This window comes from Lagopus muta, chromosome 2, assembly GCF_023343835.1.
Source record: "Lagopus muta isolate bLagMut1 chromosome 2, bLagMut1 primary, whole genome shotgun sequence".
Lineage (NCBI taxonomy): Eukaryota > Metazoa > Chordata > Aves > Galliformes > Phasianidae > Lagopus > Lagopus muta.
In genome coordinates this window covers 61,797,131-61,811,802 of record NC_064434.1, presented here as the reverse complement: position 1 = coordinate 61,811,802, position 14,672 = coordinate 61,797,131, and the positions used below count along the sequence as shown (strand labels likewise).

The following is a 14,672-nucleotide window of genomic DNA, read 5'->3' as shown; positions in this document are numbered from 1 at the left end:
GCAATGGGAGGTTTTGCTACTCTCCTTGTATCAGTGTAACTTTTAATAAAATAGAGGCTCCAATCAAACTGTGACATTTGTGCAATGCTTATACTTTCAGGTGGTATAGAAAATAAGCAAAAGTGCACTTCCTACTGTTTAGAGTTATGATATATTTTGTTAAATCTATGATGACTTCAATTACCATTGCAGGTATCTGCTGGTGCCCCTCTGAAAAAGGAATACACAGAAGAGGTAAGGGGAAATTTTATAAAGCTTTTGGAGAAGCCTCTGGTTTGACTATAACATGCTGTAATACTAACACTCAGTAAATACTTTTAATGAGCATTGCCAACAATTAAAGCCTTTTAAACTTTCCCCAGACACTTGGTGTTATCCTTCTTGTGTGTGCTGTGTGTGTGACTGCATGTTAGATTGTACTGAGGAACTGAACCAGATGAAATATAACTTTTCAGTAAATTTTCCATGACCATTAAGTTTTCAGACTGACCAGCTCTTCATTCTAGTCCATCAGGTAGCCTCAAGCAGTTCTGGCATTCATGGCAGTGTAAGGGCCAAGTGGGGCAGGGATCAAAGACACTCTCTGAAATTCATGGCAGCTTAGCTCTTTCGTTAAACAGCGGGTTGAATATGACCTTGGCAATCACTCTTCAAACAAGAGTGGATTCTTCAGGTTTGTTTTCTTTGTCTCTTTGTTGTCCTCTGGTGTTTTAACATCCACACCCTTGTGACCAGTTTTGGCACATCTGTGTCCATGGTATTTCTGGGAATCTCTAGGGAAGCTTTTGGTCAGACTAGAAAGGGAAGTGGAACAGGCCTATGTGAACCTGCCCACAGACCATTTTTTGGTATAATTTGTATCAACTGACAGCCTGCCATCAGCTGCACTGTCTTCTCATGTCCCAGAAAAAAGCAATGCAATCATGTACAAATTTTGAATGCTGTGTAGACACTTAATTATGTCTGATACTTATTAATTTAAATAAGAATTAATAAGTACCAAAATGCTTTTGTCTGGAAGCATTTTACTTGCCCACAACTGTCATGATCAGCACTGTTTATGTTAAGTTTAATTTATGGAAAATTCTTTGGCTGGAGCTGGCTTGATGTATCTGACCATTTCTATTACTTTGTATTTAATTGCATAGAACCTCCAGCTGGTAGCTGATGGCTGCTGTAATCTTCAGAAACAGATCCAGATTGCTCAGCTCTTTGGGGTTCCCGTTGTGGTTGCTCTAAATGTCTTCAAGTAAGTTATTTTTTCATTACTCTCATCAGTAAATCCACAGATCAAATTTCACACTTTTTTTCTTGATTTGTGAATGAAGCAGCTTTGGCACGAAGAAAAGTAACCGTTGAAGAATTATTATTAATTTCCATCATTAATATCCTTTGAATCCTTAGATTGTTCTTAAGGTTTAAAATGACAAAAGGTATATAATGTTATGGAGGTATCAATGTTCATGTTAATCAGTTACAACAATCTTAATAAGTGTTCTTGGAATGTAAATTCATATGCTGTACATAAACGTGCTGTGTATATGTAAACTTATTTAAAAATTTGCTGTACAACTGCTGATACAGAGTAAGGCTAAGTGTGTAAGATCATAAAATAGAAGTAATTAAACAAAACAGAACTGTTTGGTTGGCAGAACTGACTCGCCTGCTGAAGTTGATCTTGTGTGTAAGACTGCAAAGCAGTCTGGAGCATTTGATGCTGTACCCTGCAATCACTGGTCGGATGGTGGTAGAGGAGCAGTAGAATTAGCTCAAGCTGTGGAAAAGGCAGCCAATCAGAAAAGCAGTTTCAAATATCTCTACAGCTTGGAGGTAAGTTTATTTTATTTTAATGAATGCATGCTGCATTGATATTGGATTTAAAACAAGAACATTGCAACAAAGCTATCTAGCATGCTTGGAAAGCAGCTTGGCATGGCTTAAAATCACAATGACAGGAGAGAATGAGCAATCTGCTGCTTGTCTGATCAATAGAGTAGAATATTTGTAGTGCTCATTACTTAGGGCATTAAATCATATTTTGTAAGCTTATATTTAGCATAAAAATATATCTGTAGGTAGAACTTCCACAGCTATTGTGGGAGACTTCACAAAGACCTTGTATGATGATTTTCTTGACAATCACCTGTAATTATATTTACTGTCTCACAATCATGGGTAGTGCAGTGATTTCTGATTCTCTGAAGCAATTCATACCCTGTAAGAGATGCTAGAGCATGTATGCGCTACACATTTGTCCAGGCACAGAGGCTAACACAGAAGCACTGTCTTCACCAGCACCCAGCTGCATGCACACAGCACTCAGGTGAACAGCCTGAGTGACTTGATCATGCTGCTCCCCTTCTGCTGGTCAGGACTAGAGCCTACTGGTGCAATACAGTCAACAATGTTGAATAAATAAATAAATAAATAATGTGTTGCAATACAACACATGGGTCACTCTTGCTGTTGGCACTGGGCCCTCCGCCTATCTAGCAGTAGCCTTGACCTCTACCCTGCTCCCACTGCTGTCACCAGCACCCAGGAGCCTCTGGAACTCGCAGCTCAGCCAGCTGCTGGCACACACAGCTTTGCTCCTGCTCTCCCCTTCAAAAACCCCACATTTATTAATTTTTTTTTAAATTTTATTTGGTCCCAAAGTGCTACTCTTGCTGCGTTCCATAATGAGTCCTGTACTTCTGTCTCCCCTTTATTTTGTGAAGTTTTCAGAGGAAAAACATCTTCCCATTGACCTCATCTGTGTTGGTTTCTCAGCAGGGACCATGGTGGCATATCCTACCCTTTGGTCTTAGGAAACGATTGATTCACGGTGCTCTAATTTTCACTGATTAGGTTTTCTCACTAATTATATCACTAGGGTTTCCACCTGTCATTGATTATTCCTCTGATCCTTGCCTGGGCTTTGTGTTTAACATGCATAGCTGTTAGATAACCTAACAAAACATAGCATGGTCGAGGTTTCGGTTTTGTGTCTGATGGAGATGATGCTCCATCCATGCCTGGGAGTCTTCATTATTGCAGTCCTCTGTAAAGTAACATCACAACAAGGTGAGCCTGTCAGGAAGAGCAGCTTGCAAGGGAGGACTGCCTGAATCCCCAGTAGCTCTGCTCTGGATGTATTACCACAATGCAGGCAGAAAGTGTATAGGGACGTACTGCCTAGAAAGTTGCACAACCAATTTTAGTCCTTCCTAGCTATGCAGATAAGGGTTGTTTCAAAATTGGGTAGCAAAATAGATTTCTCTAGCACCAAGGAAGCTCTTATCAAATTTCAGATCCTATGCCCCAGTTGTCAATGCTACTTATTTTCTTTAGGAAAATTGAGGGTTATGTTTTAACAGTAGAACCTCTGCTTCTTTCTTTTTAAGTGGCTGAAAGTTTCTATTTTGATTCTACTTGCTAGTAAAAAAGTTCAGCCAGAGGTAGATACGCCCTGCTTTTCAGTTTGTCTCCTTCTTGATACATATTTGTAACTGTTGTAACAACGTAACTGTTGCACCCGTTTTATTTCTTCTCTTCATCTCTCCTACTGTTTTCACAAACGTCAATCTAGCCAACTCTTATTAGTGTTATAAACTGCTTTCATGGAATCAATGGCAGTAACTTGGGATTTTAATGGCTATGGAATCTATTCAGGGCCTATTGCCCATGGAACCTTTTTACAGCCAAATTGTACAATGTTTCTGTCTTTCTGAGTTTGTCCCCAATGAGATGCACTGGAAACTAAGCATATCATTTTATGATCTTTGAATAATAATATATATATATATAATAAATATATATATTTATATATATATTTGAAGTTTAATTCAGAAATACATGTTATACTTTTCCCACAGGACACTTGTGTTACAGAGATAGTATGTTAGCATTTGATGAAAATATTTAAGCTCCTATATTCTATATAGGTAAGAATCTTGTGATATGAGTGAGTAGAAATGATTAGCACGGCTGGTCACTGCATCTGTGAAGGAACAAAATGAGATTAATTTCTATTTTAATGTCCTTTCCAGGCACATCTTCTTGTGCTGGGCTGCATAAGTAGTGTGATTGTAGAACAGAGGGAATGAATCACATCTTTACATCACTTTGAAATCACATAACTGAACACGCATATTATAAGCCTCAAAAATATGTTGAAGAGATTTTATAAAAACATATAAAAATCTTAAAATACTGTGAAAGTCTAAATTCAGGCCAACAGAAACAGTAAAAGGTAAAGTTCAGGCTTCTGTTTCATTCTTACTGGGCAAAGGATAAGGAACTGAAGCAATTGGAGGCAGGAGAATGAAATAGCAGTGCTATCTGTTTTGAGGTAAGGTAGATCTTTTGCACACTGTGCTTCCAGAAACATGAAAGAAACTGTCTCTTCCAAGTCAGCCTGCCCAGGTTTTAATTATGGGTATAATAAGGGTTTTTGATGTTGCAATTTTGAAGACTGAATTCTACTGTTCAGAGGGTAACCTATGACAGGAAAGTGAAGAAGCAGAAGAGGTTGTAAGATGGGTTCAGACATATATTCCCTCACCACTGTGCCTTAAAGGGTGTGTAAGTGCAAGCAGATAATTCTGGCCCTTTTCAGCAATTTCTGCATTTATCCAGTTACTGGAATACTTTCAGGACCTGGTTGCCTCCAGTTTAATGAGGTTTGCAGTTTTCTTCTTTCCCTTGTGGAATGTTGAAGAGGGAAATATTCTGCATAAGACCACTACTGCTTCATTCATATCTCTGTCTGTCTTTACAAGATTACTCTAGTCTTCCCTTTAATCCATGTCTCTATTAAGTCCTTTAGCTATAATTAGAGCAAATCCCAGCAGCACAAACCACTTTTGAAAAAGATAGACACTGTGATAGATTCATTCAGTGTTTTGAAGAAGGCATTACCCTGGATAATTTAGAAACAAAACTCTAACTCCCCTATATGTAAAATTGTTTTTACTAGTCAGATCAATGTCTGCAGCAAGCTGTATTACTGGTAGTCAGTCTGGCTTCTAATTACAGAGTAGTCCAGGTCATCTGAGATCTCTTTGGCTTTTCTCCGAAATGACATGTATCTATTTGTGGTGTTTTATGTAATTTCCAAATCTATTGGAAAATAAAGTCTGAAAGGTGTTTACAAGTATATATCGCATGAGAAGAGCATCTTTCCTGTATCTGTCAAATCTGTAAAAAAAAAAAAAAAAAAAAGATTTGCTCATACATTCACACCATGTTCTCCAGCAATACCCAGGCATGTGCTGAATAAGCAGTTTTGGACACTGGACACAACACAGTTGTATTGACTCCGGACTCAAGACTCAACTAAGTAGTCCTGTTGAGCATCATAGCATGCTATCCTTATCAGTGAACTGTGTAGTGTGGTTATATTTCTCAAAGCTTTCTTAAAGCATCTCAGTCAATGTCTTGGTTTAAGCCAAGACAGGATTAATAGCACACTGATGTTTTGGTTGTTGCTGAGTAATGGGAGTGTGCCTAGGGCCAATGTCTCTACATGATACAGTGATGTGCAGTCCCCCTTTTAGATTACTTATCACATTTTCTTTATTTCTCTAAGTAGGCAAGCTTTTGTTTTTACCCAACTAGCTGATGTCTTTACTGTTTTAAAATATTTTGGATTTTAGCAAGGGTTCATTTGAGACTTAGTAATGGATGAACAAATATTTGTCAGGAGTTGAATTGAGAACATAAGAAGCTTCAAGCATATTCTGAGGGCAGTATCAAATGCAAGAAGCAATATCTGACAAGTAAGTCCAACTCTGTTGTCACTTGACAAGTGTAAGAAAACGGCATAAGCAGATACAATGTGCCATGTAATCCTTGCAGTATTAGGACTCACTGCAGCGGGAGGGTTGTTCTGGAGCAAGGATGAGATGTTTTGTTTGATAGGCTTCTGAATTTATAACATTTTATATGATTATTAGCAGTGGTTTAATAAGCACTGTAGCAATGTGTGAATTTAGTATGGATGTTTCCCCTAATGAAAACTGTTCCTTCTTATTTTATTGTCAAATTGGTTTCTTACTGAACATTTTTCTTTAACGTTTGGAGGATGGGTTTCTTTTAAAGGCCTCTTGAATTCTCTATGAAGTGATCTGTGCTTTTAAAAAACATATACATATATTCATATTACATATGGAAAATATCAAATAATCAACTCTCTTATCACTGTTGACTTCCTTTCTGGGTTCACTTTTCTTGAAGTATGGATCTTTAAGTTGCAGCAGAATGCTATTACTCAAAATATAGTTGTCTGACCTGTTAGAAATAAGTTTAGATAACTAAGGCGAGGATAGAAGAGGATGGAAACATATGCATCCTATTCCCAAATTTCTCTGGTTGCAGTGTTTTTTTGGGGAAGGGAGGTGAGAGCAGAGTAGGGAGGGCTATATTCTGAGTTATATTCCTTGTTCATCCATGACAGTTGAGGAACCTGCCTTCTTTCACTATGCAGTGCGTTGAAACTTCCATGCTTTTGGAAAGGGAATGCCTGGGGCCTCTTTTGTTTTCTCTGTGTTGAACTCTCAAAAACTGCAGAGAGGCCTTCTCAATCAGGGGAAAATGAAGACAGGATCAGTAAACCTGGATAGTCAGGGGTTGGCATTGTACCTTTAAAAGACTGACATGGCAAATGGCAGAGCCTCAAGTCACTGCATGTATGCTGCATTGAAAACTAAATAAAAATCATAAAGGTCACAAAAGAGAGTAAGGAGAAGGGCTTGTTCCAGTCTTCCAAGTTGATGACATCCATTCTGAAGTGGCATCTATTTTTGCCAGTGCTCTGCCTTTAGTTAATACAAATGCTGCTCCAAAAGTAATGCCTCCCATTTTAATATGTTGGCCCATGAGGCAGATGATGGTGGTATGGCAGTAGTTGTTGAACCTTCTCCCAGTATTCCATTGTTTGTTGTTTCTGTGAGCACAGAGGCAGTCTGATAAATAGCATCTAACATGGAAGTGCACATGAAGGTATGGAACTGAATTCCTCCTTGTGGAAGAAAATGGCACTCTCTGACATTCATCAACACTTGCTGAACTTTGATGGTGACCAAGAAGTGGTTGTGAGCACTTTGAGAGTGGGTGGTGCGTTCCAGCAATACCAGCAGCAGAAGTGGGTCACCTCAACTCATGCAGAAGTTTACAAGAGCAGCATGTAGGCTCTTGTCCATGGCTGGTGAAAATGCACAGCTAATGGTGGTGACTATGTTGAAAAATAGTGTTTTCTACCTGAGAATTTGGCCCATCAAACACTATCATTGTGCTCTTTGTTGTAATTCCTATGGAAATAAATAGGAGACGTTACTTTAGAAGTAACCTCTATATCATCAGATAAAAATATTACAAGATTAATCTCTGGAAGTTGATAACACAAATATTTTGGCTGAGCGCAGTGAATGGCCTGGCCAGTCTACTGAACAAAGGAGATCTCTGTCATCTTGGGTCCGTATGTGAGGCATGAGGCTTAGTAGCACTTCTGGGAGAGGAACTGAAGCAGTTAGCAGCTTCAGCACTCATATTTCTCTTCCCCTTCTGGGAGCATAGCAATAAGAGGCAAATCTTGATCATTTCAGCGCTGTGGTTTTGTCTGTCTCTGTCACACTGTGGCAAAATGATGTGGGCTCATTTCTTTCAGTTGTAGCTTCAGCTGTTAGAGATGATGGATCAGTTGCAGGGGACTTAAATGTACCATCAAAGCAGAGGAAACTGACAGCAGTAGTTGTGCACCACCAATGGGCTTCAATAATGAGTTGTGATGCGCATACTTGAGAATGGCAGTGGTTTGAAAAGAAGGACAGAGTCAAGAAGGACTTGAAGGCCTTTGGTTTGAGGACACTGAGCTCCAGAGAAATGATCTACAGCAGAGTGTTTGTCTATTTGCAAAATACTTGCCTTTTTAATTCCAATGCAATTAAGTGGTGGGAGAAATATTTTCTTCTCCTTTTACTGATATCTAATCATCTAATCCATCCTTCTGTTCTTTTGTCTTGAATGGACAAAACTGAAGGTTCCTAAATACTGCTAGAGTGGGGATGAATAAAATTATATATGCTCCTCACTGAAACTTTCACTAATAGCTGATGAAGATCATTTCTCATCTTGAAATGTAGACTGTGCTGCATTCCAGGGTATGCTACTTCTTACACTATTTCCCCCAACCCATTGCTAGTGAGCTATTTAGCAACAAAGCCACATTAAAGAGGAATTTCATGAGGCTGTACCAGCCTCTCCTCTCATTTCCCATCAAAAAGATTGTGGTGGTCTCTGGACACTTTTTTTTTTCCACTGAATTGACTGTTCTGAGATTGGAAGCTGTCTTTGATTCACTCTATCTTTTTGGTGTGTATAAGCTCTTGACAACACTGCACTTTTGTGTTTGTTTTTATTATTTTCCTATTCTTTGTATAAAGAAACTGTCTTAGGCACAGCTGGGATTTCAAAGTTGGAAAATAAATCTCTGAGGCCACAGGCTTAGGTGTTGATTCATAAACCATTTAACTTGACTGAATATGCTTTTCTGCAAATTAAAAAACAAAATCTTGTCTTGTGCCAACAAAGGAAGAGGAGCACTAGAGATCTGGGAATCTTTCTGTCAGCCACAGGTCTTCTGGAACCAGAATATACAGATACTTTAATAAATGTGTTTTTATTTTATCCAAGGGAAAAGCTAGAAGTAGGAGTTTGAATGTGCAGAGTCAGCTATTGTTTTAGTGCTGCACTCTGTCACCCCACACAGCACCTTCAGCCATACTCCCATCATATGTTTTCATTTGGCAGTGTTCCCAAGAAGAGGAATGAGGGATGTCTGCATACTATTTCACTTAGTCAACCAGTGATTCTTTATTATTGCTTTCAGGGAATGCATTATTTGAAATTTTAAATAAAAACAAGTGCCACTGCCTTGAATTTTAAACCATTTTAAGAATTTCTGCTATAGCACACGCAGATCAGGAACAATAAATACAGAGGTTGGTGACTTCTTAAGTAAAACAGTGACAGTATTATAGACAGTAGGACTAAAGTCAATCTTCATAAAACTTGAAGCATGCAATGTCAAAATTGTGAGTGGTAGGGCAGTGGCTTTCATATATTCTATGTTTAAATGCATGTTTTTCAGCAAATCACAGGTTTTCTGAGGGAATAAATTAGTTTTAAACATTTATATTGTATGACTGTGAAGAGATTCTTTCAGACAGCGCTGCACTGTCTACAGGTATTCAATTTAAGCGATATAACACCTTTGCTTATCAGAGTAGCTGTCGGCTTTGCTGAGACCTTGCAGAATGAAGACTGACTACAGACTTACAGATGTTGGCTTTGTTTTTTGAGAGACCATTTTCTGCTGAACCCTATTTTGTGGGGGAAGAGTCAGAAGGAATGTTTAATGCAGAAAGAAGGAAGGACCAGAGGTTTTTTCTTTTAGCAGTCCCTGAGATTAGTGTATGGCGAGTTGAAAAGATGAATTTCTTTCTCCAGTAGCCAAACAGCTTGAAGTCAGATATCCAGATTAGGATGCAAAAGATGGGAATCCCAAGCATAGTCCCTGTTTGTCCCTATTGTGGCCTTATCATTTCACATGGTACTGACTGATGGCAGCAGGGCTGATGTCAGGTGTTACAGTCCTAGCAGAGTATCCCTGTTCCAATGCACTTGTGGTACCCGCACACTTCTGTGATCTTTCTCAAACACATTGAGCATTTCTTTCCGTAGCAATGGCATTTTAGCTATCTCTGTACCTCTGCTTTATACTGGCTTTCTCTTTATAGTTAAGTGTCTCTGTGTATTGAATTAAGATCAGTGTATTTTTTTCCTGGATCACTTTCTCTACTATGTGCAGCTACAAAACAGTTGTGCTGTGGTCTAGACTGTATTGGCACAACAGTGAGTGTGAGCAGCAGGGGGAGGAAGGAACAAGGAGGGGCTGTGCAAGATGTTCTGATGTCCTTGGAAATCCTCATCAAACTTCTCGTGGAACAACGATAATTCTCAGTCTGCTGCCATAGCTGAAAGAAGGGATGAAGAATGAAAGAAATGTTAGAAAAGGCTAACAGGAATGAAAGCTTTATTATGGTACCTTGTGGTGCAAGTATGCTGTTGATAATGTTGGAAGAAAGAACGTAATGTAATAAACAGCACCAATTCACTCATTTCTTCCTGTAATGGCCTGGAAGTAGCAGCAAGGCTGGATGATGAAACTGGTGTGATTTAATCTTTGATAGTCAATTCAATCTTGAGAATGACATGCTTCACTCTTTATTACTGTTGATTTCTTAGTTTGATTGTACTCTATCAAATAATGAATTATACCACTACATAGATGCTGTTTTTGTGAAAGTAGTTTGTGTACCTTTGCTGTAGCTAACACTTGTTAAGCTTTAGACAAAGAGATAATCCTATTTATGGTATAGATGCTTGGTAGCCTCAACAAGCATACATAATTGTGCTTGCCTCAGAGGAAGTATATGGCTTTGGAAGCTCTTTATTTATGAGATTTCAGAAATACACATTGCCTTTAGCAGGGCTGGGATAATCAGTTACTTCTCAGAGCAACATCAAAACTACTTAGCCGTTAGCAGATGTGACCATGTAGCACCTTCTTACATTCAGTATAAATTTACCTTGAGCATTTCATGCTGCCATTTTCCTGAGAAGCTAAAACTGAATTTGAAAGGAATTCTCTGAAGGTGCTCTAATTCTATCATTGTTTACGTTAATATATAGTTGCTACCTATAAAATTTGAATTTTCTTTAAATTCATTGTTGTCTAGCTATCACCTCTTCACTGCTTAAATGTGCTTCATTGCAAAATATTCACAACCTTCCTTAAGGTAAATGAAAGAAGAACAGCTTTTATTGCTGATCCTAAATCTTGTGTTTAGTATTTTTGACACTTTCATTGTCATCGTAACCGTCCATTCAGCAGAAGGGCTGTAGAGCTAAGTTGGTGTTTTTAAGGATGCAGTTCTGCATGCACCATCCAGGCCAGACTTTTCATTCTTCTTTTATAGAGATTTTTGGTTGAGGGTCCACAGTTGTATCAGTGCAGATGATACAGTGGTGCAGATGGTTGAGATTTGAAGTGACCTCTCAAGGTCATTTGGTCATCCGCATCTAGAACAGGCTGCCCAGGACCAAGTCCACATGAATTTTGAAGATCTCCAAAAAAGGCAACTCCACAATCTGTCTGAACAACTGGTTGTTGAATGAACAACTAGTTCAAGAATATCCTAGCCTATTGCAGAAAATAATCAGAAAAAATGCATGAGAGATACAGTAAGACTTTTTGCAGTAAGAATATTTTTTTCTAAATACTTGGGATGCATGGCTTCTGCTGGCAGGTATTTGGCCAAGGTATGTTATGACTAGTCTGGTATCTGTTGGAGCAGAAATGCTGCTTAAAGTATCCTAAAGATTTAGGCACTAAATTATTTTTCAGCTCCTTTGAGTTCAACTAAACAACTTTTCCATGAGCTAGCACTGTGAAGCATTGTTACATAGGGTGGATCTCTGTTCCCATCAATGAAAGTACTTCAATTGTGATTAATCAACAATTGTTGAAAACCTAACCCTAAACTTACCCTTAAAAATGAGATAAGAACAACCTAGAATTGTTTGCATGTCCTGTAAACATCCAGATTTCTGCCATGTCAATTACTAAGGCTTCTTTTCTAGTAAATACCAGTATGTGAATTTCAACTGAAATGAATTTTTATTTCTCATATAAATTATCACATGGCTTTAACTACTTCGTTAAGTTAAATGAAATTATCCAACAATATTGCTTGCTAAATACAGAAAACTTTTTAGCTCAAAATGCTTTTACGCTTGTGAATCTAGATAGATAATCTCTTAAAAATCCCACTAAATACTAGGAAACAGCTGGATCCTTAGCACAGTGTAGTGTACTCCTCTGCCTACTCCTGGAACTTCGGAAGGAAGCGTGTCTAGCACTGTGCACATGCATGGGCTGTGTTAATGTGTATAGAGCAGCTGTGCCTCCCTACTGATTTCTGTCTGACCTGTGCTTAGCTAGGACTCGTCTGTGATTGTTGTGAAGCTAAATAAGCTCAAACTCTTTCATAACATCAAGTGCAATGCCTCGCCCTCTTGTATGTACATTCCTTGCAAAAACATGTGGCAGAAGAAGTTTTGTTTGACATTCACATTCTTGCATCTGTTTCTCAACTGGTGATTCTTTTTAGCTTAAATTTGCAAAAATTGAGGTGTGGATGCTGGAAAGTATCCAAAATAATGCTTATTTATTAAAAAATCTGTAGAAAACAGTCCTGCTGTCCAGATCAGACTTGATCATACAAAATAGATAGCATATCCTGGGAGACAGAGTGCCACCACCTTCATTAAAGCAGTCTGTTGTGATGTTAGCCAGAACCATGCTGCAGTCTGTTTGGCAACTGCAGCTATGGTTCCTGGAAGGAGGGCATAGTAATTATACTGCTGTCAAATTAGTTTGAAATATTTTGAGGCAAATGCAAATTGAATCTAAATGAACCTCTCCATCTCAGTGAAATTATTGAGATTTACGTGGAAAACTGTTAGTTTTGATGTTGACCTAATGACAACAGGGAGGGGAATTCCTCTGGCCTTTACTTTTGCTGTTGCTGTTAGTCCTTCCTTGCCAGCAAACAGCATCCAAATGGCAGGTTTAACAGATGTGTTTTGTATTTCTCCCACTGCATTCTAGACTGCAGTGGTCAGGAGCATACTTAACTACGTTGAAGGAAGTTTAGTCTCTTGATGACTACCCATGTCATTGAGGTATTTCACTCAGCTTTATGCTGCCAGGAATTATATCCAGAGTATTCATAATGTGTTATCTCCAGTTCTCATTAGGTTTTATTACTCTACTTGGATTCATTTAAAAAGCCTGAAGTCGGGAACGTGACATCATTCCACCCAATTAAGGTGCAATAATTATATGGTCAGCATGTTCAGCAGGTGTCGTGTGGCACATCTTTAAAATTGCATTTTGAAATTTCTTATGAGGGAGGGATTTTATTTAAGCCTTAGTAGCCTTTTGCAGTCTTATATTTAAGCTGGTTGAAAGTCTGGCAAGCATATTGTTTGTGATGTCACTGTTACTGGAGTTCTTTATTAATGTAAACATTTTTTAAATTTCCATTTTTCTAAAATTTAATTAGAAATACAAAAAGATCAGCCTGATAGAGGCCCTTTAAATGATGTATCTTTGCAGAATAGCCATTGCTTCTAGATAGGCAGTGCAAAAATGTGATTAACTGTGGAACTTCCCATAAATGCACTAGCTAGTTTGTTATTCACAAACCAACTTCTTGACTGTGCTGATATAAAATTAAACACTTCATTTTTATTCTGGTGCCTTTTGTGTATTACTTCCTTGAGATTATCAAGTCTTCAGCCCCAAATTATCTCTTTGTTTAGCATTTCTTCTTCACCTATTGTTACTTAAATGTGCTGGTCTACAAATTAAAGGTGTGGTGTCCCCTGGAGTACTGCATGTGTCTCTGCCCATTTGTGGTTGGTACTGAAGTAGCTGAACTAGTACAGAGAGCTGTGGTTCATCTTTCATCTTTCACGTTCACATTAAAAGAAGAAGCTGATGGTTTGTTTAGAGTAGGTTTTAGGGATACAAATAATTGTGATACAAATTGTGTCACAACAGTCTGGTGATCCCTGCTAACCCACTGGAGCTTGCTTCCTTTTGTCTGTACTGTGGGTTAAATCTGGATTCTTGAAACTACATAGCGGTAGTTTTCTTCTCCTTCTTCAAGCAAGAGCATAAGCTCCTGTTGCCAACTCTGTAAAGCACAAATTTTATGGCTCCTAAAATGATGGAGTAGCTGAAATGTTTCTAATTCGTGTACCTGTAAGTGATTATCATATCCAATCACCAGTGCCCTTTACTTTGGTATCAAGACTATTTTAGAAAGGATGAATCTAAATGAAAGATTGGGATTTCTCACTCAGCAAACAAGATACTAGTTTCTCTTGGATTCTGTTCTTACATATATTGTTTCCTATTTCTGCAGCTTCCGATTGCTGAAAAAATTAAGACCATTGCTCAGAAAGTATATGGAGCGAAGGATATAGAGTTATCTCCTGCTGCACAGTCACAGATTGATCGTTATACCCGGCAGGTAAGAGCATCAATAAAATATGCCATCAAGTGCCTGCTGGATGAGGCTCAGGAGACCTTGGGTTGTAAAATGTTCTGCGATTGGAATGTTTAGATCAGCTTTATTAAAAGGCATGAGCTTAGCCATGATACTTAACTATGCAGGCATGTGTGAGTTGGTTTAGATTGGATTGAATGGAACAGAACTGAATAGTTTCAACCTTGAAAACTATCTTCCTATAGCATCCATACATATCTGTGTAAGATATGAGTGATGGTTGGAATTCATCTGGGATTGTTGATGAAATCCTACGCTCTCTTTGCAAAGTGGTAATTTACGGTTATTTCTCTGAATGCAACAACTGCATATTTGCAAAAGTAGTTGCTAGAGAATCTGCACAATTCTAGCATATTAGTGTTCATTTGTACCTGCAAAAAAGGGTGCACAGCTTTGCATTTTAGTAGTAGCACTCCCAACATTTTGGGAATCGTTTGCTTTCTTTTTGTTCATGTTATTTTCAAGGGATTATAAACATTAGAAAGTAAA

At 38.3% G+C, this 14,672-nt stretch overlaps 1 protein-coding gene across 1 annotated transcript in view; it reads left to right on the top strand.

Moving 5' to 3' along the window:
- MTHFD1L (methylenetetrahydrofolate dehydrogenase (NADP+ dependent) 1 like) overlaps positions 1 to 14,672 on the top strand; it is a 140,368-nt gene that overhangs the window by 79,584 nt on the left and 46,112 nt on the right. Inside the window, exons 22-25 of the mRNA XM_048936153.1 lie at positions 193 to 234; positions 1,149 to 1,249; positions 1,653 to 1,830; positions 14,040 to 14,147. Coding sequence (XP_048792110.1) covers positions 193 to 234; positions 1,149 to 1,249; positions 1,653 to 1,830; positions 14,040 to 14,147 — 429 coding nt within the window. The remainder of the gene's footprint in view (positions 1 to 192; positions 235 to 1,148; positions 1,250 to 1,652; positions 1,831 to 14,039; positions 14,148 to 14,672) is intronic.